Source organism: Haliotis cracherodii, unplaced genomic scaffold (assembly GCF_022045235.1).
Source record: "Haliotis cracherodii isolate W230 unplaced genomic scaffold, xgHalCrac1.p SCAF_1, whole genome shotgun sequence".
NCBI classification, from domain to species: Eukaryota; Metazoa; Mollusca; class Gastropoda; order Lepetellida; family Haliotidae; genus Haliotis; species Haliotis cracherodii.
The window spans coordinates 59,012,858-59,039,317 of NW_027266264.1; the positions used below are offsets into that span (position 1 = coordinate 59,012,858).

At 39.6% G+C, this 26,460-nt stretch overlaps 1 protein-coding gene across 4 annotated transcripts in view; it reads left to right on the top strand.

Moving 5' to 3' along the window:
* LOC139479947 (tyrosine-protein kinase CSK-like) overlaps positions 1 to 25,330 on the top strand; it is a 38,160-nt gene extending 12,830 nt beyond the window's left edge. Inside the window, exons 2-13 of one of the 4 annotated variants that reach the window (XR_011654375.1) lie at positions 1,217 to 1,326; positions 3,557 to 3,676; positions 4,846 to 4,946; positions 6,619 to 6,841; positions 11,795 to 11,963; positions 12,264 to 12,366; positions 13,804 to 13,962; positions 14,441 to 14,540; positions 15,991 to 16,086; positions 16,974 to 17,060; positions 18,621 to 20,148; positions 20,179 to 25,330. Coding sequence is in view for 2 of the 4 variants with exons in the window: in XM_071262889.1 (XP_071118990.1) it covers positions 1,297 to 1,326; positions 3,557 to 3,676; positions 4,846 to 4,946; positions 6,619 to 6,841; positions 11,795 to 11,963; positions 12,264 to 12,366; positions 13,804 to 13,962; positions 14,441 to 14,540; positions 15,991 to 16,086; positions 16,974 to 17,060; positions 18,621 to 18,797 (1,365 nt within the window). In the remaining 2 variants the exon portion in view is untranslated. Of the gene's footprint in view, positions 1 to 1,216; positions 1,327 to 3,556; positions 3,677 to 4,845; positions 4,947 to 6,618; positions 6,842 to 10,450; positions 10,671 to 11,794; positions 11,964 to 12,263; positions 12,367 to 13,803; positions 13,963 to 14,440; positions 14,541 to 15,990; positions 16,087 to 16,973; positions 17,061 to 18,620 lie in introns of all 4 variants that reach the window. The other 3 variants (XR_011654376.1, XM_071262889.1, XM_071262904.1) reach the window with 3 other exon arrangements.
* Positions 25,331 to 26,460: the final 1,130 nt, after the last annotated feature.

Genomic DNA, 26,460 nt, shown 5'->3' on the forward strand with positions numbered 1-26,460 from the left:
GCTCAATCATGTGCCACACATCAGAGATGGGTGTTTGAAATCTGCTGCATCTTTGCATACTTTCCGGATGTTTATTGTATGTTTACTGATTACACAAATGTAAAATATACCAGCTGAAATACAAGAAATCTAATCTAGTGAATACTTCCTCCTAGAAATGATTATGAAGTACTTTAGTGCTATTGCAATTACATTTTTACAATTAAACCACAAAAGTATTGATATGGGTTGAAAAGGGTGGCTGTCAGCCTGCTGACAAACAATATGTATCCGTGGTTCAAGGGGAGAGTTCAGCAATTGTAATTTGATCTATTTAAATCCAACTGAGATCAGGAACACAATGCTTTAACCATATTCATTGTGTATAGAGGATTAAGATTGTGAAACACCAAAAAAGAGGTGTTATACATTGGCGATAAGTAATTACAGGTAGGACAGTGTTACAGATGTTTTGGATTTTGCATCTGTTGTATTATCCTGAATTCACAATGTTATTTCTATGCCAAACTAATCCTATCAGAATGATGTTTTTTTGGTCCATTGTTATTGTTGCAAAAAGGTGGAAACATTGCCAGTGCAACCATTATTTGCATCTCATCACACTCACCCTGTGGGGGCACAGGTGGCCCAGTCGCGATTCGCTGTGCAGAGTTCCGCCCCTTGGGCCCGCCCAAAATCTATGATTGTGGGTTCAAATCCCAGTTCGCCCCGATTATGTTTCTAGGTTTGTCAGCTCCATAGCCGTGCTTGTGGGTTTCACCGAAGTGGTAAACGTCTAAGACCTGCATCACTTCTGGCTTTCCTCCCACATTAAGCTGACACGCTGTGATATAACTGGAATACTGTTAAAAGCGGCGCTAAACCCAACTCACTCACTCATTCACTCACTCATTCATAGATATTAAGGGTGCACAGTTATATCGGTAAACTGAGATATATTCTTTCCATGATATGTATCACAAGATCATTTTTTTATGCTCGATATATGGGGTGAATTCAAATAGACATGATAGAGATTATTATTAGTTGTTTAATGTGATGCACTTGCCAAAACCCTTCTGCCTTGGAGCGAGCATCCAGGGTCCCCAAGATGGCTGCATATTTATTGAATTAGTTAACATCATGTTGTGCCAGCATCTTGTTTTGTTTTATTTATGAACTTCAATTCATACATTGACGTTTCAGATTGCTTCTATCTCGTGTATTTTTTGTTTAGGTTGGCCCCTGGTGACCATAACGCTGGCTGTGCAGGTTTTGCACGGAGATTTGGGGTTGGACCGCAGAGCCCACACAAACATGCCCATGGATCCGGACAACAATGCACAGGTAGGCCGCAATGCTTATCTCATATGAGACAAATACAGGCCATGCCGCAGTTTCTTTTGGTATGTCACCAGTTCTTGTGTTCAGTATGGGATGCTATTATGACAGATTCTTCTGTAGGTTGGCTGTGCCAATGTTTGATATGGGTGTGCTATCATGACAGATTCTTCTCTTAGGTTGGCCGTGCCAATGTTTGAATTGGATGCTATTATGACAGATTCTTCTGGTAGGTTGGCCATGCCTATGTTTGATATTGGTGTGCTATTGTGAGAGATTATTTGGTAGATTGGCCATGCTTGTGTTCAGTATGGGTGTGATATTATGACAGATTCTTCTGGTAGGTTGGCCATGCTTGTGATCAGTTTGAAGAAGAAGAAGAAGTTTTATTCATAAATGAAGGCCAAAAAAGTTTACAGGAATAATATATACTATGCACATGCACAAATTTTCTTACAACAAACATTCATCTTTTTTTACTTTTGTATTTACAAATTACATAGTTAAATGTCTTTTTAAATATATGGACAGGTTTTTAATAACACAATCATTTCTGGGAGATAGAAGACTGATACATTTGGGGACAGTTGGTTGCACATGGTAACATTTTGGAATTAAATTTTCTATACCATGATACTACTTTTATGAAAAGGACAAATTAACAAAAAATGATGGACTCTATTCATTTTCTATTTCATAGAGGCTACATCTCATACACAAACTAAACGATGACTCTGTGGTTGTATTGAATCGGGTTTTCTGTACATTTAGAATATGGCTTACAGCGGTAGAAACTAAGCTCTAAGAAGATCTCTTTCACATGCTAAAGTAGACAGATGTTTTTCTGGTTCGAGTAGTGATGTATCGGATATCTTGTTTCATGTAATCTAAGTAGTCGACACCAGTACTTAATACAAGGACTGTAATAGTGTACACACAGTGATGTTCTTCCCAGCTCTCCTAGAATTGCATTTGTTGATGTTCTTTTACCAACGGAAAGAACACTTTTAAAGAAATAACCTTTTCAATGCTTTTACTTTAGGCACATCCCCAAATTTCTGAGCCATATTAAAGAACAGGAGCAATCTTTGAATCAAATATTTTAGCAGCAGTAGAAAAGGGGAGAGATGGGAATTTCTTTATCATATTTAACACAGGAAAAGTCGCTTTCTTTGCTTGAATAGCTTGTGTATCACAAGCTTTAGTCCAAACAAGCCTTGAAGAGAATAGTAGACCAAGGTATTTGAAATATGATACAACTTCAATTTGCGAACCTTTATTAAACCATTTCTCTGTTTTCCTCACATAACCACCCTCTCTAAAAACTATGACTTTTGTCTTATCTAAATTAATTTCAAGGCCCCATTTGTCCTAATAAGAATGTAAAGCATCTAATTTTCTCTGCAGTCCAATTACACAATTGTCAATGAGAGTGACATCATCAGCAAATAATAATAACATGATTTCATCAAAATTATCTTACACAAATATTTCCCTTAGCCCAAGAATCTCCATTTCACATACAAACTCGTTTATAAAAAGTATAAAAAGAACAGGACTTAACATGCATGTGATCAGTTTGGGGTCCTATCATGACAGATTCTTCTAGTAGATTGGCCGTTCTTGTGATCAGTTTGGTGTGCTATTATGACAGATTGTTCTGGTCGACTTGTTTTGCATGTGATCAGTTTGGTTTGCTATTATGACAGATTCTTCTGGTAGATTGGCCGTTCTTGTGATCAGTTTGGTGTGCTATTATGACAGATTCAAGTTGATGCTCTTACTCATATTTGCAACAAATTACTGGTTATCCTGATATCAATGTGAACTCAGTAGAATTGCAATATGCAAAAATCAATAGAAATTGTGAAAAGTCAAGCGAACACTTGAAAGAAATGTGTGTAGGTGCAAGCCTTTGAAATTCACCTTGTTTACCTTATTTCACTAGTCATCAGAGTTTATAGCAAGTCCTCTTTGAACAAGACAGAAATGTTTACTGTGTTTACTATGTTTACATTTTCTAGCAGTTTTATTCAGTTTGTAGCAAAATTGAAGCATTGAGAACTGGTTCAGAATTATAGGTCTCAAATGCTACAAGTCTATGACGACCACCGTCATTGGATTTTCCCTTGTCCTCAACACATTTTAGTGGTCTGGGGCTTGCAGACATCCCTGAACTGGACTAGGTGGTAGCAAGGGATTGCCAGTAGTCTCTATAGCTGAGTTCTGTTTGCAGGCGAATGGTCCATGGACCCAGGGCATGGAGGTTATTGCCAACTACAACTTCCCTGGCAAGTCACATGAAGACCTGCCCTTCCAGAAGGGAGATATTCTCTTTATAGTCCGATCTACACGGGTGAGTTAATATTGTCTCAGGATTATTGTTTGGTATGTGTGCATGGTCACTGATCAAATGTTCATTGGAGTGCTCCGAGTGTAAATAAATGATATTTTGTTCTATATCATGTGTATGCAATTGCAAAAAGTTGCAATGTACAGTCAAGTCTCGTTAATCCGACACTTGTTAATCTGACAATCAACTTTATCCAACGATAATGATGGGAACCGATTAAATCAGTGCTATTTAGACCCGTTAATCCAACAGTCTCGCACTCTGACCCCGACGCACCTCATTTGCAACGAATTGCTGAAATCACTCATGAATCAGTCTCGTTGATCTGACACAGTGATCAGCGTACTCCGTGGTCATCTGCCCGCGAGTACACAGCCCGTGTTTTGATGCGAGATGAGTCAGCTTGTAGCAGCATATTACAACGGATGCAGAGATATGACTGACCCATCAAATGACTTACAGAAAGTCAACGTTAGCCACTAAGAAAACAGCTTTCTCAAGCTTTGCAGTACCAGTTTCAAACTGGCGACTTCCATTCCAGGCTATCCTTTTTAGAATATTTTGAATAAGTCATGCAGTCCACAACAGTTGTTTTGTGCTAAGCTTTAGAGGTTGCATGATTAGAAAACATATTCCGCTAACAATGTAATATAACAATATGAATTTTTCATTTTTTACTTCTTATTATCATGATTATGTGTTTGTTTCGTTACCTATCGTTACCTTAATTTCGTTTATCCGACATAATCGTTAATCCGACATAATCATATGCAACCAACGATGTCGGATTAAAGGGACTTGACTGTATATGAGGGAAATGATATAAAAATTAAATTGAAATGGAAGCCTTTATACTTGGAAGTATGGAATGATTATTATGATGATTAACATTTGCCATTGGAATAGTTCCTCAGAAGTCTATTATAGTCTATATATGTTGTTGTAAGGGGAGGTTCAATGTAATCAGTGGTCAGGCTGGTCACTGGGTTGATCTCATTGAACCACTGCAGTGGGGAAGCTGCTCATCATGTCTCCCACTGGTTTACAGGCTGCTGTCATCATATACCTCGAACATGGCTGGTATAAGAGTTCTCCAACATTTGTGTTTAGTTTTCGTTCAAAACATTGCGGTCATTCAGTTTTAGTCCATTTTGTTTCTCCTTGTTTTGCAGGATCCAAACTGGTATCGTGCCAAGGACAGCACTGGCAAGGAAGGGATGATCCCAGCCACCTATGTACAGCCCCGCACATCTGTGCCCCTCCATGCGATGCCGTATGTACACGTGTACAATCAACATGTAGCAAATATCTAAACAGTTCTTACAAGAACTAATTAAAAAAAGAAATTTATGAATGATTTTCATTGTGAATAACTCAGAATTGAAGGAACATGAAATGAGTTTTATTACTGGAGACTTCACATTTGTTTTACTGTAAGCTATATGTGTCCGGAAAGTTGCCTGGGAAGTATATGTGAGTATGGCCTCCTGACAACTTGTTCAAGGCTTGTTAGTAATGATGAAGGTGCATTTCCCTGATCCCAACAGCACTGGTCTTTTCAGGGTGTCACTATTGTGGAGGTTCCTCCTGACCCTGATGGGGTTCTCAGTAAGATTAGTTCCCCAGCAACCTATACTTCTAGAAGGAGGTAACTAAGTGGATTGGTTGGTTACGTTTGGTGACCTGGTTCATAGTGTTTCGATAGCGTGTCATGTTGCTCATAATATCAGTCAATGGTTTGTCAGATCGAGCTGCTGTCATATAGCTTGAATATTGCCACATGTGGCATAAACAACAACCAAACAAACTGCTCTGGGTCATCATGGTCTGGCATACACAACATCAGCCACATAGTTTGTTACTTGTCATGAAGTTTATCCATGTTGACACAAAAGGAATCACTTATTCCACGGTGATGTTACCTATCTGGATGCCTGGTTAGCTCTATGGTTATTAAGTAAGGATAAGATATATGGATGAACAGCTTCTTTATTACAATGAGGAGCGACGTTTTGGTGTAGGTTGTTACACCGTTATCAAGCAAGTGATGAACTTGGCTATGTGAGTCTTTGTGGCAGAATCCAGGTTGCAGTTGCTGTTGGTCTGAATCTTTCTGAGCGTGGAGTAGGTTTGTTCTGAAAGAACTGATTGAAGGTAGTTTTGAAGCATTGTGATGGCATTTAGTGGGAGGGACTTGGTTTTGCGATGGTGAAGCATCCGTTCTATGACGAGATGTTGCAAGGCTTTCTGGAGGATGGTGTGTGCTGCTGGTGAGTTGTCAGGGCTTCTTAGCTGTAGGCCTTTAGGTACGAGTTTGTTGTCTCCACATCACATCAGGAACGTAAGGTGGCTGGATGAGTGGATGTACTCGTTTTCCAAGTTGTTGAGTCGGTTGAGTCAACACATAGCACCGCTCTATGGTTATTACTTGAAGCTTTTTCAGATCTGTCAAGTGGACCTGGTTGATGATGTTGATTATCAGTTCTTGGTTTCTAGTGGAAAGGCTACTGGCTGTGCAATAATGCCACACATTTCATTTCATGAGGTGGTGTTGATGTTTCTTATGGAGCAAATGATTTTCAGATGAAGGTATCAGAAATTCCAACGTATGTCATGCCTGATAGGGTGTCACCAAGTCTACTTGTGTCCTGAAGATGGACAGATCAAGCCTGTCATCTTGTAGAGTATGGTAGCTTTCAGCTTGCAAGTCATCACTACTCATTAAGAGTACAGAGGGTCCTTCCAAGTCAACTGCTCTCTTGTCGTCTATAGCTGGAATTGACCTCACCAAGTCTACTATTCTCTTGTAGTCTATGGCAGCAATTGACCTCACCAAGTCAACTGCTCTCTTGTAGTCTATGGCAGCAATTGACCTCACCAAGTCAACTGCTCTCTTGTAGCCTATGGCAGCAATTGACCTCACCAAGTCTACTATTCTCTTGTAGATGGTATCATGGTCGTATGACACGGGAAGAGGCAGAACGTCTGTTGAAATTTCAGGAGGATGGAGTGTTTTTGATTCGTGACAGTGTACATTACCATGGCGACTACACCTTATCAGTTGTGTATGAAGGGAGAGTTGATCACTATCGGGTGTTGGCTCGTAACAGAGAGCTGGAAGTGGATGGAGGAGATTGTACATTTCACAACCTGATAGAGTTGGTTCAGGTAGCTTGGATGTCTCTTGTGTTGCCTTGTCTTCCCTCTCACACTGCAAGACTAGCACTCTCCATGTCTCCCTCTAATATGTCAGGACCTCTGTAAAAGCCATCTAGCCTCACACATCGAGAGTAGTGTATGTGTGTGTCTAGCTGGTCTCACACCTCAAACCCGTTAAGATCCGGGGTAGTAGAGGTCTTCTGCAACCCATGCTTGCTGTAAAAGGTGACTATGCTTGTTGTATTGGGTGGTCAGGCTCGTCGACTTGGTTGATGCATGTCATCATATCCCAATTGTGTAGAACAATGCTCATGATATCAATCACTGGATTTTCTGGTCCAGACTCGATTATTTACGGACCGTCGTCATATGCAGTAAACTACGGTTATAACGAACTCAAAGGGACTACTATTTTAGTTCGTTATAACCGTAGTTCATTATAAGCATATATACAGCATAACTACAGCAAATAGTCGGGACGAAAAAGTAAGTTCGTTAAATCCGTCAGTTCGTTATAAGCGTGTTCGTTATAACCGTAGTCTACTGTAGCTAGAATATTGCTGAGTGCAGCGTTAAACAAAAAACTCACACCTCAAGACTGGCACACCTGTGCATAGATTGTGAGTCTCACACCCAAGGAATAGCATACCTTCATGGCCACTAGTAAATCCCAAGGGTCATGGTATACCTTTCATTTGTTAGAACGGCGTACACAAAAAATGTTGTGTTCATACTGCCTTGGATTTGAATATGCTATGGGTTTTTTTGCACCATGTCAAAATAGTTATCCATTTGTTAGAAATAATTCTATGGCTGGACACATGGTAAATTAATAATGATTTGACTCTGGTGGCTACAAGCCACTTCATACTGCAGTCTGTGTCACAGACATTTGAGTCCGGTATCGCAGTTGACATCAGTTCGAGTAGATTATGGTGCTTTTTACCAAAGCATACAAGACTGAAAGACATTTTAAGAGACCAGGGCTTTGGACTAGTGGCTCAAGTTGCAGAATGCATACAGACTCATGGCATCCACACATTTATGTATATCAGACCTGACATGGGTACAATGTGCGAGGCCCATTCCTGGTGTCCCCTGCCGTGATATTGCTGGAATATTGCTAAAAGTGGCGTAAAACCATACTCACTCACTCGTTTCTGGTGTCCCCCGTCGTGATATTGCTGTAATATTGCTAAAAGCGGTGTAAAACCAAACTTACTCACTCATGTTTATCAGATATATCAGCATGGTCAGAGAGCACATTACGCACATTATGCAACAAGAAAGCAGGGTTCAATAGTCTGTTAGACTCGTCATAATCTGGAGCAACACATTATTTTATCCCCAAGTGTAGTTATTTTATATAACTAACTAGTCCGAAAGGAGTTGGATGAGACCAATGTTGTCTGCCACCTGACAGCCAACCTGCTGGCCTTTTAGTGTGAGAGGGATAAAGGGGGTCGTCATTGTGTGCACGGTGTCCTAGGTTAGTGCACAGAGCACCTGGTCGTGTGTGTTTGAACATGTAATCATGTGGAAGTTTGTTGTTGGTCTCAGTCACCATTTTGTCCAGTGCATTGTGGGTACTAACCATGTACTGTGCACATCCCTGTGTGGTTGCCTCCCCTCGTCACAGCCTGGCATGAACCTACCTTAATTATATCTTGATGCTTGATGATATCCAAGCTATTGCATTCCACCAATGTGTGAGCATGTTTGCTGTCATGTGTGTACAAACATTAACATTATAACATGTCATACTTCCTCTCAGTTTAAGGAATAATAAAAACAACATATTAACACTTAGGCTGATGCAGGTCACTCACATTATGTAGTTTTTCTGGTGCTGGTGAATTCTTTGTTGTTTTTCTGCATCTTGTTTCAACCTATATTCAACACATTTTCACTTTTTATGTCTCTATGCTATTTTTGAATGTATGTGATCCAAACAGCTTATGTGTTCACATGCGCATGAAGGAGCCATTCCCCTTTGTATTCATCACAGTGGTCTAAGATGACGCTGTGCACAGTTGCATCCCTCACTTGTGCCAGGATCTGCAGATTTAGGGTTTGAATCCCAGGTTTAAATTGATTATGACCCTTGGTTTGCCAGCACCAACCCAAGCGATGTGGTAACAGTTGACTTGCATCACTTGGGTCGTTTCTTCTGCACTAAGCTGCTATGCCATGCTATAACTGAAACCTAACTCACTCACTCACTCACACCTTCAGTCCTCCACTAAACATCTGCGTGTCGACTGATCATGCTGAACACATGTACCATTGCTGATGACAGGGATGCTCTGCCTGGGTTTGGAATTTAAAGATTGCAACGGATGTTTTGCAGTTGATATATTACATTATCTTATCTCATCTAGTGATGGTTGTTTATTTTGCAGAATCGTCTGTGCGAAAAGGATTTCATATTCTTCAAATAATCTGTATATGAATGTCAGATGAAACGATTTGGTTTGTGGTTTCAAATTATATGACATTGCTTGACTGGTAGTTTATTGAGTGGCAGAACTGATGGTTTGAACTGACAAAATTGTATCCTTGACCCTGGCCCTCCTCTCGGGGAGATTTGGGGTCCATTGTCTCCGGCTCATGTATGTGGGTGTTCTGTACTGAAGTTATCACAATCGTGCTGTCCTAGTTCAAGTTACCACCATTGTCTCATACTACAATGTCAATATCGATCTTCCTCAACAATGACTTTGATGTGAGGAAGACAGCCTGCTTTCCACAGTTAATAGCTTGTTGGGCCAGGTTGTGCGAAACAGCATCCTGTTGTGTCTATTACATCCTCCTGCCCATGGTGTAGTTTAACAGCTGCCACCAGATACCAGTAAGTTGAGCAAGACAAGAACTTCCTTAAAATCTGATAGTACATCATCCATCTAGATTAGCATTGGCATCATGTGACACAGATTGTCGTGAGCGCAGACAACAAGGATGTCACGTTCTTATTTGCTAAGGCAACATGTCATAATTTTATGGTTTACAGATTGAACTGGAGGCAAAAAACATTATCTTGCATTGCATATTGAGGACCATATTGGATGGAGTGTTAAACCTGAGCTTTGTCCTATTCTCATAATCAATGTGGGCTCTATCAATTAAGCTTCACATTTTCAGTTTTGTCCATCCGTGTTTTGTTGGATTATCAGTGATGGGCATACCAGACAATTTGGTTTTCTGTTGGGTGGTATTAACAGTGACAACTTGTTACAGAAATGTCATATCAAAATGTTGGATGGGTGGGTCAAGGTTTGTTCCATGCTCTATTTAATTGTCAGTTCCCATGGTTACATAGCTCTGTTTGCTTCATTATATGTAAAGTGTGGACATGTGTCCAATTCATGAATCTTTTTTACTCTCTTTATACCCATCAGATATAAGGATTTATGAATTAGATTTTCAATTATTTTGTCTTATCCTAAATACGTTTTTTCTCTTTCCTTGGCTAACACCTTAGCTTGAAGTGATCAAGGATCTTGGACAGATTATGGGGAGTCTGTGATTGTAGCGGAGTTGACTGACCCATTCTCTACTCATGACACTAGTCCCTTGTAGTGACAGCCCTGTGTATGCTTCCCCCTGCTTTCCTTGTAGATGGTTTCATGGTAAAATAACACGGGTTCAAGCTGAGGTGCTGCTGAAGCCCCCTGAAGATGGTCTGTTCCTTATACGAGAGAGCAGCAACTACCCCGGGGACTACACGCTGTGTGTGTGTTGTGGCAATAAGGTGGAACATTATCGCATTCTCTACCGCAACAACAGGCTCACGGTTGATGAAGAGGGGTATTTTCGGAACCTGGCCGAATTAGTACAGGTAGCAGAACAAATTGAGAAATTACGAACCAAATTTGATAAGCTATAAATACATGACCATAGAGAGTGTACAGAAGTGCATTACTAGAAACCTGAAAGGGAGTTAATATGTTCAGCTTGAACACATGGACGACCATGGTTGTAGCAGATGTGAAGGATGTAGGCATGATAATCAATTGAAGTAATTTACTTTGTGCACTTCGGAATGATGTTGCACTACATCTCTAAGCATTGGGAGAATGCTTCTATACCAATGTCAGGGGTGTGGAAAATCAATGTCTGACTTGCCCAATTCGTTGCATCAGATCGTGTGACAAAAAATACAGTCAGCTTCAGGAGTTCAGTTGTCCATGGACAACCTTAAAAGTTAGCAGACAGTCAGTCAAGTTTAATCAAATATTTGTAGCAAGTACTAAATGTAGCTTTGACAGAATATAAGCATCATCATCATTGACCAACTTAACAGACGGCATTATGTGTTTTACTTCCTTGTTTTAATTTTGGTCATGATTTAGAACAAATCTCTATGTACCATGAAGTCATGGCAGGTCAGACTGGCTGCTGATAACGTATGATTTACATTTGACTATGGACTAGGAATAGACAAAGTCACTCTTCGTGGATGGAAATATATTTTACATCTTATTTATATTTAAAAAAAATGCTTGTCTCCATTTGTGATTTTGTACAGTTTCGTTGTCCAGGGACAAGTTGCAAACAGTTGATATTTGCACACCCCTGCAATCAGTGTTAGCCCATGATAATAGTGTGACAGCATGCTGCATGCCATGTAGAAGTGTTGTACTTATACTAGCGTGGACTTGTTCAGAAAGCTCCGTCAAAATAACAACAAATATTGACATCTTCAATAAACATGATGAATCTCTCTCGTGCTACTATTTTCTCCCATCTACATTCAGTCATGGTTATCAGTTTCATTTTACTTATCAGATTTATATTCAACTATTTCTATTTTCAATTTCAATGTTTGATATCAATCCTTATTCCTCTGCTTCAATGAGTTTGTGTTAGCTAGAACTGCCAGGCATTGTATAAATCTCAATGTAAGAAGAGTCTGTTGTGTGGATCATGTAACCATTGTAACTCCTGTCCCTGTATTGATAGCATTACAAGACTGATGCTGACGGCTTGTGTACAAGGCTAGTGCGCCCTGTCAAAAAGGATGGGGAGAGTTTTGCGACGGTCAGTGTACAAGATTTCCAGTCAAGCGGCTGGGTCATCAAGATGGATAATGCCTCTGAGTGGGAGAAAATTGGCAAGGGAGAGTTTGGAAGTAAGTAATGTCAGGATCAAGGAAACCAGTATGCGCAGTAAAGTAGCGACATGTAATGGAAAGTAACTGCGCCCTATATTGGATCGCATTGTTTTTAAGTATTGTAGCATTTTACTGCTTGGGTCGTGTGTTCAAGACGATAATTTAAGGAATGTTTTTTGACAATGGAAATATGGAAATAAAAACGAATCATGTGGCAGACTGTATGATGATGCATGCAGAGCCTGATAACCAAGACTATTACATTTTTAGCCTAACATATGTATACAGGGATTATATGAGAGCTTCACTATGTTACAGATGTTTACAAGGGAGTGTACAAAGGACAGGCTGTTGCCATCAAACAACTGAAAGATAAGGACAAAGCTGAGCAGACCTTTCTCAAAGAAGCATCCGTAATGACGTAAGTTCCTTCATCCCACGTGCCAAAACATCAGTATATCATGTCTGGGTATCTCCCATTATTTGTGTGTGAGTGCCCCATCTTCAGTATATCATGTCTGGGTATCTCCCATTATTTGTGTATGAGTGCCCCATCTTCAGTATATCATGTCTGGGTATCTCCCATTATTTGTGTGTGAGTGCCCCATCTTCAGTATATCATGTCTGGGTATCTCCCATTATTTGTGTGTGAGTGCTCCATCTTCAGTATATCATGTCTGGGTATCTCCCATTATTTATGTGTGAGTGCCCCATCTTCAGTATATCATGTCTGGGTATCTCCCATTATTTGTGTGTGAGTGCCCCATCTTCAGTATATCATGTCTGGGTATCTCCCATTATTTGTGTGTGAGTGCCCCATCTTCAGTATACCATGTCTGGGTATCTCCCATTATTTGTGTGTGAGTGCCCCATCTTCAGTATATCATGTCTGGGTATCTCCCATTATTTGTGTGTGAGTGCCCCATCTTCAGTATACCATGTCTGGGTATCGCCCATTATTTGTGTGTGAGTGCCCCATCTTCAGTGTACCATGTCTGGGTATCTCCCATTATTTGTGTGTGAGTGCCCCATCTTCAGTATACCCTGTCTGGGTATCTCCCATTATTTGTGTATGAGTGCCCCATCTTCAGTATATCATGTCTGGGTATCTCCCATTATTTGTGTGTGAGTGCCCCATCTTCAGTATACCCTGTCTGGGTATCTCCCATTATTTGTGTGTGAGTGCCCCATCTTCAGTATATCATGTCTGGGTATCTCCCATTATTTGTGTGTGAGTGCCCCATCTTCAGTGGTGTGAGTGCTTTCTGCTGCCATGCTTTAACAGAATTTCCATCCCAAAGTTTCTAATCACCTGAGAGTTATCTCAAAACATTTACCACATCTATGTCACACTTGTTTCTTCTGTGTGTGCATCTACCCGTGAAGATTCCGGGGTAGAATAGGTCTTCAGCAACCCATGCTTGCCGTAAAAGGTGACTATGCTTGTTGTAAAAGGCGACTAACGAGATCGGGTGGTCAGGCTCGCTGACTGGGTTGATACATCTCATCGATCCCAATTGCGTGGATCGATGCTCATGTTATCAATCACTGGATTGTCTGGTCCAGACTCGATTATTTACAGACCGCCGTCATATAGCTGGAATATTGCTGAGTGCGGCATTAAACAACAAACAAACAAAACAAACAAACTGTGTGTGCATCTTGTGTGTATAACAGATAGATTTTCAGCTTGGTAGACGATAATGGGTCAAAGCTAGCCATGGCAGAATGAAGTATAAGATGGCAGGTGCTTAAAAAGTGACATGCAAGACAGACAAACTCACTACCATGCTTCTCAGTTCAGCCGTGCTGTGTGCAGACAAGAGAAGATGTAAATTCACTGCTTGTTTCCCAACAGGTCTCTACGACATGCCAACCTGGTCCAACTGATTGGTGTAGTCCTCAGTGATGAGTTCTTCCTTGTAACAGAATTCATGGGTAAAGGCAACTTGGTAGAGTATCTCCGAAGTCGTGGTCGCAGTGTCATCACAAAAAAGGACCAGATTAACTTTGCCACGTAAGTTAAAAACTATAAATGGATTCATTCATTTTCATTTGCTAGTTGTCAGCTCAGCAAATTGTAGTTAGTGAGTGAGTGAGTATGGTTTTACGCCGCTTTTAGCAATATTCCAGCAATATCACGGCGGGGGACACCAGAAATGGGCTTCACACATTGTACCCATGTCGGGAATCGAACTCGGATCTTCGGCGTGATGAGCGAAGGCTTTAACCACTAGGCTATCCGACCGCCCCTAGCAGAGAGCTTCTATTGGCAAACCGTCTTTTAGTCCATCGGTCACCAGACTTATGTCAGTTGTCATGTTAACATTTTTGGACATAAATAGGATAAAAAAAATTATAAATTTGATTTATTGTTCAGGTTCAATATTTACTGATGAATATTTAATAGCCAGTAAAATTGGTCACTTTTATAGAGGACAACTTATCTAATCAATGAAGTGAAATCAGTTCACATGGAGGGTCATGTTTTGCAGTGACACGTGTGCGGCTATGGACTACCTGGAGAGTAAGAACCTAGTGCACAGGGATCTAGCAGCCCGTAACGTCCTCGTACATGAAAATGGAACAGCGAAGGTACTTTTATAATCTGTTCTTACAGTATACACTGGATTGCAAAATGATCTGGAAATGTTGATATAGAAGTAAAGAATAAGGGAGGGAGACAACTGGACACCCCTAAACAGTAGTAGTATACTTATGATACTGATACAAGTAACATCAACAACAGCTGAAGTAGTAAAGTTTAAATTCCTCGCTCGGTTTACCAAACTATTTGTCTTCACAGTTTAGTAATTGATGAAGGGTAAGGAGTACATGTTATTATACCCTGCAAGCAATGGGGCTGGGGATGTAGGTTTGGGCTCTTTCCAACTTTAGTGGAAACTAGTTGCTTGTTTAAACCAGTGACAGAAGGATGACATTTTGCGTACATCAATACGGAGTACATATGTTGAATGGGTTCGAAACCCAGCATCATGAATTAATATTTGACAGAGTTATGGCCCTTGTTTGATCTTTTGACATGGTGCACAGGACAGGTTTCCTTGGAAACCACTATGGATAGAAGTATAACATTTCGCGTGCAGTACTAAGGAATATGAAGTAGCTATTCGATATTCGCAGAGACCAATGAAGAACGAAGCGTGATCTATTTAACGATAAAACATTGCTCTACCATGAATCTGGAGATTCGAACATCTGCTCGCAACATGTGCCTCTCATGGTTGATTCTCCCTGGAGTATTTTATTGTACAATAAACAACTCCCACTTGTTGTTAATTTCTAAAGTACCTATTTCGGCCAAATTCGAAACACAGGATGGGGACATAATACTTTACAAAGTTATGTCCCTTGTCTAAATTTTTAGACATGATGCTCTGTACCCCACTTTGGACAGATTTTCTCAGAAACCACTTTGTGTACAAGGATGACGTTTTGCATGCATCATAAAGGGATAAATATGTTGATCGAGCTTGAAAAACATAAAAATTCCATGCTTCAGACAGTAACGGCACAGTACCGCTTACTTCTGGGGAATCATAATAGGATAGGATACATATCTATTGGATAAGGAAGAGAATTTATGGATGTCACCTTTTTATTATAAGGAACACATTGTTTCGGAGTATATCCTTACTCCTTCATATGTAGTAACTCTGAAATGTTGTGTAAAATCTTCACCTATGACGTCGTTTCTAGTGCAACATCATTTTGACCTCACATTAAAATAAGATTTGAATGACGTCAACAATGCAGTCCGGATGACAGAAACAATACACTGTTGTCTCATGATGTGATTTGACCCTAGGGAACATATGATTTTTTTTAACCCTGATATGTTTGCCCTCGAAGGTAATAATTTAGTATATGTGCAGTTAGCAGTAGGAGAGCTCAGTGTATAGGTTCCATTTTGGATGATATTTTAGTTTTGACCCATGTATTGACTCTCATAATAGATCTTGCTGTGATGTTTTATCACAAATGATTACAGTTTAATATGTACAATGTATATGCTTCTTGGCAGGTTTCCGACTTTGGTTTAGCTAAATTTGAAGACTTCAGCACAGATGGTGGCAAGTTCCCGATCAAATGGACAGCACCTGAGGCATTACGGGACAATGTAAGTCAGAAGCAGCAGCAGACAGAACCAAACGAGTACTAGGCAGTGGTGTTTCCTCCATCAACACTGAAGGATAATTGTAGTGATAGTAAAAGTAACAGCTAAAAACACAAAATATTTGAATATATTATTCTTGGAGGGTAATACTTTCAGATATAATGTCTTTGAAAGGGATATAGAAGTTGAAAGAATATGAATAATAATAACTTTATTGATAATTTATAACAATAATAGCTCTAGACGTGGCAACTTCCAAACTTTCGGGAAGTTGTGATCTATCGGACCGTCATTCAGGCGATGTTTCTGACAGATCACGATCTGAAAAATACTGTCATGAAAGTGTATCCCGTGGATAAGCCGACCCCTTTTTACAGAATCTTTTTTTCTGGTCCTCAAAATTCAGCTTATACACGGTCATATACGGTACATGACACTTTTGGGGGGATAACATCATATATTATCATTTGCCCTGAAACATTGATGAAGAGGCAAGAAGTAGCCCTGAAACGTCATTACAAAGAATAAAGAAGTTGTTTCCCATAAAAAAGTGTCATGCATTCAAAAATTCTTTTCAGTTGGTATTTTTAAATGAATCACCGGTACATCTTGGGGAAAATGTGTGTACAGCTGATTGTATTGCTGAAATTGTAAATCATTATGTCATGTGATGTGTTTTTTCAAAAGTCACATTTATATTCACCACATTGATTATCTCCTGTTTGTTCAACCGACGCGTTACTATGTAGTTTTTGATTGCACAATTTGCAAAATAGCAATTTTAGTGAAAGCATTATTCTCGTGTGCACCTGTCATTCCTGTCTTAACCATACAGTCACAGTTATCCATCTTGAAAGAATGCTGATATGCTTTATCAATTGATTTTACAGGCCTTTACAAACAAATCTGACATGTGGAGTTTTGGCATTCTACTGTGGGAGATTTACTCATTTGGAAGAGTACCATATCCTAGGATAGTAAGTTCATATGTGTTCAAGAATCTACAGTGTGTTCATCATACTTTATCATTAGCATTCCATTAATACTTCATTTAAACCTTGGCCGAGGATTATATTGTGTTGTAAGATTGTTTAACAAAAAGTAGTTCAGCTAGTTGCTATGTGTAGGATAAAGCACATCCGCAGGTTAAAAGAACGAGGGTTTTAAATATCATAAAAACCCAAGGGGAAGTGTTTTATCTAACTTATGAACCGAAAAAAGAAACTTAAAACAACATTTATCAACATTTTTATGTTTCAAACAAACATTCCATGTACCTTAGGAAACAGGTGTAAAATATCTGTTTCTGGCATACAGCTCTTGAAAAAGACATTCTAAAAAGCATTGCGATGTATCAGGGCCTCTGTAGCCTAGTGGTACCCTCACTGGGCTACAGATAAGAAGGTTGCCTGTTTGATCCTCGGGAATATAAAGAAAACATTTGTTATTTGATTTTACATTTCATTACATGTTACAATCTAAACAGAAGTTGTATTAATGAAATACCTGGGATATTATAAACACATTATATAGCAAATAAGGCTGGAGTATCCTATAAAATCCCAGGGACATTGTATAAAATCCTGTCGATATCATATGAAGTCCCGGGTACATTACACATCCCTGTTTATGATGTTTATAACCTGACTGGAGAACAGTAGGATGACATCACTGGAGGTTGATAAGGGGATGTGCAGATAACAAAATGGTAGTGTATGTCTGTCAGTTACCTTGTGGCATAGCCAGGATTTTGAAAAAGGGAGGATGCACACAAAACCCAAGTTGTGAAGTGACGTGGCCGATTGCCCAGTAAACAAGTAACCTGTGAGGGGGCAAAGATAAAGATGGTTTTTATACCTATAACATTAGTATGTTTGATGCAGCTATTGGCAAAGATGGTTTTTATACCTATAACATTAGTATGTTTGATGCAGCCACTGGCAGAGATGGTTTTTATACCTATAACATCAGTATGTTTGATGCAGCCACTGGCAGAGATGGTTTTTATACCTATAACATTAGTATGTTTGATGCAGCCACTGGCAGAGATGGTTTTTATACCTATAACATTAGTTTGTTTGATGCAGCCACTGGCAGAGATGGTTTTTATACCTATAACATCAGTATGTTTGATGCAGCCACTGGCAGAGATGGTTTTTATACCTATAACATTAGTATGTTTGATGCAGCCACTGGCAGAGATGGTTTTTATACCTATAACATTAGTATGTTTGATGCAGCCACTGGCAGAGATGGTTTTTATACCTATAACATTAGTATGTTTGATGCAGCTACTGGCAGAGATGGTTTTTATACCTATAACATCAGTATGTTTGATGCAGCTACTGGCAAAGATTGTTTTTATACCTATAACATCAGTATGTTTGATGAAGCTACTGGCCGATATGGTTTTTATACCTATGATAACATCAGTATGTTTGATAGAGCCACTGACAAAGTTGGGATAAATATGAAATATGAATAGTAGAATACCACAATAGTGTTCTCCGCTGATAACGAATGTATGTTTGTTTCAGCCTTTAGCAGATGTGGTGGTGCACGTAGAGCGTGGGTACCGAATGGAGGCCCCTGAGTGCTGCCCCCCTGAGGTCTACACCATCATGAAGAAAGCATGGGCATTGAAGCCTGATGACAGGCCCACATTTCACTTGGTGTTAGAGGAACTAAATGCATTGAGATCAGTGAGGGTGTAGTGTTATACCACAAATGACCAACAATGCTCCACTTGATTCTATGAGACTGTTACGCTCTGTGTCAATCTTATTCCTACCAAGTTATTTATTCCACATGACATACGAAACATTGTCTCCCAAAATATTACCGAAAGGTCTCAGAAATATTCTTTAAGATTCTTTATATTGTCAGTATGGAATGGTTATATGCTGTTTTAAAAATGAATTTGTTACACTTAAATTGAAACAGGAGCAATAATATTGCCTTCCAAACTGTCTCACAGAACCATCTTGATCTTGGGTGGAAGTTCGACATTCATTGCTCAGGTTCTGTTCCAGATGAAGTTTCTATACTTGATACATTCGTCAAGACAGGTACATGGCCCACACATCAACACAATTCAGTGGTGCGCACATGCCCTGCAGGTATACGTGTGGACGTCTTGCCAGCTGTTATGTGCAGGGGGGCACTGTTTGCATATGCAAAGGTTTTGCCAGACATAAGATTTGAGCAGTTGCATGATATCAGTAGGTGCCCTCCAAAAACATATGTGAAGCTGTAGTCTGCCAGTGTGTGACATCTGCAGGTGTACTTAGCCAGTGTGTGACATCTACAGGTGCCCTCCAAATACATATATGAAGCTGTAGTCCGCCAGTGTGTGACTTCAGCAAGTGTACTCAGCCAGTGTGTGACATCTGCAGGTGCCCTCCAAATACATATGTGAAGCTGTAGTCCGCCAGTGTGTGACATCTGCAGGTGCCTTCCAAATACATATGTGAAGCTGTAGTCCGTCAGTGTGTGACATCTGCAGGTGCCCTCCAAATACATGTGTGAAGCTGTAGTCCGCCAGTGTGTGACATCTGCAGGTGCCTTCCAAATACACATGTGAAGCTGTAGTCCGCCAGTGTGTGACATCTGCTGGTGTATTCAGCCAGTGTGTGACATCTGCAGGTGCCCTCGAAATACATATGTGAAGCTGTAGTCCGCCAGTGTGTGACATCTGCTGGTGTATTCAGCCAGTGTGTGACATCTGCTGGTGTACTCAGCCAGTGTGTGACATCTGCAGGTGCCCTCCAAATACATATGTGAAGCTGTAGTCCGCCAGTGTGTGACATCTGCTGGTGCCCTCCAAATACATATGTGAAGCTGTAGTCCGTCAGTGTGTGACATCTGCAGGTGCCCTCCAAATACATATGTGAAGCTGTAGTCCGCCAGTGTGTGACATCTGCTGGTGCCCTCCAAATACATATGTGAAGCTGTAGTCCGCCAGTGTGTGACATCTGCTGGTGTATTCAGCCAGTGTGTGACATCTGCAGGTGCCCTCCAAATACATATGTGAAGCTGTAGTCCGCCAGTGTGTGACATCTGCAGGTGTACTCAGCCAGTGTGTGACATCTGCAGGTGCCCTCCAAATACATATATGAAGCTGTAGTCCGCCAGTGTGTGACATCTGCAGGTGTACTCAGCCAGTGTGTGACATCTGCAGGTGCCCTCCAAATGCATATGTGAAGCTGTAGTCTGCCAGTGTGTTACATCAGCAGGTGCATACTTGTGGTGACACTGCATGACTCAGGTGTATCCAGCCACTGTGTTGTGTGGCGATGATGTACAACACAGTATCCTTTTACCACAACACTTGACATGGCATGAACATACACCAGCTGTATACGAACCAAACAGTGTAAAGTCTTACCTATGTTCCAAGTGAAAGAAGGCTTGTCTTCATTGCTACAAATAACCAATATTGTGCCTATTTTGCTTTTCTACACAGTTACACAAATTATGTACATAATTTTACAAAAATATTTGTGTATCCTCCAGTGGCGGATATCAAAACCATTGTGCTTAAATAGATGTGTGGTTTAGAAATGCCACAGGGTTTATATTGGATTGAAAAGCTAGCCCTGCACAATGTACATGCATGTATGAACATGTTCACGTGGATGCTTGAGTGCAAGTGTATGTATGAACACCCTCAGTCTAGTACACCTGAGAATGAGCTGCCTACACTCTTTGATTACTTATTTATTGGATATAATCTTCATATCAGTTAACAGATTACCTTCCTTTGCTTTAGTACTTTTTAATAATTTTAAGTGCTTTTATTTCAACTGTCATCATGGACGTTTCAAGCCTGTACTATATTTGCTTTTTGATTACAAAGTATTAAGTGATGGCCACTGTATCCTTGTCAAGCAAATGTAATGTTTGCATTCCTTACACACAGCTATATCACTTGTGAAGTTTGTGTTGATATCGTGAAGTGAAGTGTCTTGTCTTGCCACGCTTTGCTTCATTGTGCATCGTAGGAGTATCTGATCAAGACACAATCGTACATCAAGGCAACCATGGTGACAGTGATCAGTTTCCATGGTACAAGTAGTTTGTGTCCAAGTACAGATTCTAGTGGAGCACTGCTTGATGACAGCATCATGCACAAACAGTATCCATTGTAACGGTGGTCAGTGTCCTTTGGACATAGTCTGCAACACAGGAGCCAAAATAATTCATCTATGCAGATTTAAGTGTGTTCTGTGAAATCAGTATGTGGATGTTTCTCGAATATATTGGTGCCTTAATGTTGTGGCTGTATGTGTCTATGTGGGAGATGGTTTGTGATTATTAATCAGATGTACGCTAGTGATATTACACAGATGGGACTCGTGAAGTGTACAGGCAATCCAATGGATGCCGGCTAACCACTACATCCGCTAGAATTGCTGTAAATGTTTGAGTGTTACTGAACCCAATGGCAAAGAATTGTGTGGGTTTTGCATCTGCAATGGAAGTGAACTGAATACTGCTTCGTGTTGAAAATGTTGGCTGAGAAATGTCTGTTTGCTGGAAATCCATGTATGTCATGTTGTCTTCTGGGTTGCTCTTGGTTGATATCCTTTGAGATGGTATCTCAGTCAGTGGAGAGTTGACTGTCAGTGTTTTAGGCTTCAGTGATGCTGTCCTATGCAGCCATTGTGTCCTGTGTATATATTCCCCTTTGTTGTCAAGTGGTCACTGCACTTGTAAATGCTTCCTGTTAATGAGCATTATTGACCAAGATTCCTCATTACGTGTTCTAAGATATTCGAGCTACTTTTTTCAAACATGTAGCTCATCATGCTCACAAAGATCTTTGTATGGACTAAATGTTTCTGAATATTCACTGATCCTTGCTATCCTGCTGATGTAAGATGTATGTTTTGCAATACTCTTATTTCTCCTTGGTGGTTCATTCTTGAGTGATCTGATCAAACACCTTGGCTAACTCATTGAAGTGATTGAACTGTACAGGTGCTGAATCAACAGCTTGTCACAACACATTGTTTGTACTTAGCAATAGTACTGAGTGACGCCTTTCAGTACCACTAAAAATCATTGTCACAAAAAGTAATTGCAGGCAATTACATATCTTCATGATTGATGCTTTCCTAATTAAAGTTTATGTTTATGTTTGCAGTTTAAGCTTGGTTTTTGGATTTTATTACTGCTATTAAGATACTGTTTGTTTTGTCAGCTTATTTTGGATCTGCTTTCGGAAAGGTTTTGTTTCTCCATATCATTTCTCTCAGTCACTATTCTGTATGTCATCCTCATTTTATGATCAATTATTTGTACAGTTTTTGTAGAATTTTTATGACCATGATGACAAGGTTAATTAATTACATGTGAGAAAATGAAAATTTGATGCATGTCAAAATCTCCAAATAGCCTCAGTTATTTTATACACACTATGGTTATTATAAGGGTAACGCTATTTTTCAGGGCATTATCATTTTCAGAAGCCTGAGGTCTTCCATTAACTGCCCGACAAAGGAGGGCAGTTGAAAAGACCGAGGGCTTCTGCAAGTGATAATACCCTGAAAAATAGCGTTACCATTATTATAGCTAAAATGGATGGAATTTGTTATCAAATAAAAAGAAACAACAATATCGGTATGAAACATTTACTGCAATCAACACGAATGTCACTGACCCACTTTTACAAATATGGAAACGTCATAGAACAAACCAGATGACGTCACTATTGAACGTGACGTCACCTATCCCTATCCTTTGACGTCACCTAACAACAGGCGTCAAGCAACATGAGGGCATTATCAAGTTACAGTGGCCCGCTCATTTCTGATAACATGCGAGCGGTTTAATCATAATTCTATCCATTTTAGCTATAATAATGAATAATAAGGCAGGTAACATGATATTGCTGACAACTTCCTCATCTAGTGCTCATCAGATTGTCAGCCTCTCATGGATACTGTCATGTCACTTGTGTCTGGTATACAGGTGGACTGCACTAAGCACAACACTGTCAATTTGTCTGCCCATTTTACAGTAAATAATGAATGTTTTACACCTTTCGAAATAGCCTCAGTCATGCTTGTCACCAAGTGACACCAGTACATACCATGCCTCATGCCTAGTATTGTGGTTGAAGGAAGACACAGTATTGTGCTTGTGCCAATGAAGTCCTTCAGTTCAGGTCTGTTATCTACCCAGTAGCCAGGTTTAACAAGCTCAATATCATATACTACTCAAAAGAAAATAAAGAACACCCATTTTTTTCATATGGCTATATTTAATCTGTCACAGCTAGTGGTTAGCATCGCACACAACCTCCCAATTGTTGGTGTTTTCTAACTTGTTTTGAAGAGGATACAATGACACATACATATTTTGTTCATATTTACAATCATATCGTCAGAAAACAGTCACAGCAACAGGTGGTACTGTCCATTCTACTCAAGTAACATCCTATCATAATAGGTGTCATTGAAATATCTGTGATTGTTTAAATATTTCAATTGTGTTGTTCTCTTTTCTTAGAAAACCATGAACTGTGTGTAGTATTTATTATGAGGTGACTACTATGCATATTGAACACCATAGTCCATTTACATGTGGCCAACATGTTTGTTGTCATTCACCACTGGTATCATTTCATTAATTTTGTAGATCTGTATCAACGCTCAGCTATGTTGGAGGTAGTTTCAAAGGACTGACTGCTGTAAGTCTTATGCTGAAACGCGGGGTTCGAAGATGGTCCTGTCAGACCAGTTACTTTGTAAACATGTCCCCTCAACATTAGGTGTCTTTGTGCGTGACAGAAAAGTAACTGTAACAGGACAAAAAGTATTTTTAGCTCTTATCTAGGATCCAAGCAGATTTTGTATGGGCTGCATTGTTTTGAAAGACTTTAAGAATTTATGAACATTTGTTATAGACTTAATCTTTTAGCAACTACCAACTTATAAAAAAATGCAGATAATAGTTCCCCGAGACCCTTTGACATTAGCTGTATGAGCGTGATCAGTAGAGATTATAACCCCATACTCTGGTGTATTGAAAATGCATTCTTGTATTTTGTAGTTTTTGCAATTTATTATTTTTGTAGCACATTATTTCATCTGATTGTTAACAACATGCTTAGGTCATATCAAAATATCAGAGTGACATGTTGCCTGATGATGTTCTGGGAGTACAGAATATTGTATTACAGTATCCTGACAGTTAGTCTTGCACATTGTTATGCTTCTAACACCACGCCATAAACCGTGTTTTATTTGTAGTTCCACTAGCTATACGTTGTTGCTACTATACTATGTACTGCACCGACACTTGACCCTCATATGTGATGAAAATACCTTTTCACGATTCGGGCACTGAGTATGCTCCGGCAGCTAGTTTGGTGTCTGACACTTTGAAATTACCTTTAGATGGAGGCTTGGAAAGGAACCAATACTAACATAACTGCTGTTTGAACCCTAATTTTGGATGCCATAAGTCATCTGTATGGAGGATGCTACAACTCATTGATAGATGCCATAGCGGTTGATGCAGTTTGTTCAATGGTGCATGCATTGATCCATATGCATCTTCCCAAGGCAAGGGAGCTAACTGACTATAAAAGTCCAATTTTACACCCTTGCCGAACTAGGGTCAACAGATATTTTCCAAATCTTTTCAAGTTTTTAATCAAGATGCTCATGTCATTTGATACACTTTAGTAAGACACATCTGAATACAGTATAGATCTTGATTATCAATCAGATCTTCTTCACCGGGTGCCGCCATTTTGTTGAAAGCAAATGCAATTGATATGAAAGGTGCAATCTGATTGGTCAATAGGATGGACAGAAGGAACTGATCTATAAATACCCACTCGTGGCACTACCTAGTTCGGCAAGGGTGGAAACTGGACTTCATACAGTCATTTAACTCCCTTGTCTCGGGAAGATGATCCATATGGTGGATACGGTGGATCTACTGAAAATCAAGAAATTCATGCATGAGACAGACCCTTGCCTTGAATGTGTCGGAACGTCATGTGAATAGCCCTTCCTTGAACAATAAACAACAATGAACTTAATGCAAGCAATTGACACTTGCATTCTTTGCATTAATTTCATAATTTCAGCTATTTGGTGGTTGCAGTACAGAGGAGTAGTCAGATGGTATAGGATGCTGGAACCATTTTGTTTATTGTAGCCTTCTCCATCGACAGCTTCTGCCTGACAGAATGGATGTATATTTGTACATGGTATAATCATAATAACAAATAAACATATTCAAATTTACAAGCTTGTTATTTCTTATTTTGCCTGCATATGTCAGAGGTATACATTAAATAGCGTTCAGATTCTCTGAAACCTTCCATTTTGAGTAATTTTGCTGGCACTTTTAGAATGTGCATGTGACATTGCAGTCATCAAGCTCCTAGCAACCACCTATTTCTGATCATCAGTTGTGGAATAAATACCAATTCATGTCAGGTAAAGTCATCTGTAAATGACCTTTGAAGCATTTTCGTGTCATCATCTGTGAAGATCTGTAGGTCTACCTGTGAAGATGTTAGCAACACATTCTCGTAGTAAGAGGCAACCAAGGGGATTGGGTGGTCAGGCTCTCTGACTTGGTTGATGCATGGCATCCTCATATTGCTGAGTGTGGCAGTATACAACAAACAAACAAACAAGCAGATGGATCTAGGTCATCAGCCCATATAGCTTAAGTTACAAGGCAGCCAATGAGCAGTCTTTGAATAACACATTAACACTATTGTTTGCAAATACAATGTTTTTGATTAGAGCTAGGTTACCTGTAGATTTAACCATGTTTTGAGTGGGTTGTCAATCTGAATTACAGAATCACCGACAACAGCCTGTAAACGAAATATGGCGCTGTATATGCTGAAGCAGTTTGTTACAGTTATACTTCACTCCAACATATGACAGGCATTTGAAAGCATATTAGCACGGCAACTTTGTCAGCTAACATGAGATAGACACCCTAAAGAAAAATAAGCAAGCTTTGCAAAGCTTTCGTTCTGATATGAACATTGAAACTTTCTTGTGTGAAGAACCTTGAACACTCATTTGCTTTTGAGGACAAAAAAATGTTGTCACCCCAGGGCATGGTGACCCAGAAAAATTTACGATTGCATTCTTCACATTTTTATATTAATTTGTGTGTGTGTCTGTGTGTGTGTGTGTGTGTGTGTGTGTGTGTATTATTTCATATTATAAATTATTTTATTTTATATTTGCAATATAGTTCATTTATTTCATTCTAGTCGGTTACTACTAATAAATTATACTTCAAGTTAATTACTACCAGTCATATATTTCATGTAATTGATTTTATACATTCATATCAGGGGTGCTGTCGGAAGTGTTTACTTGTGTTTTG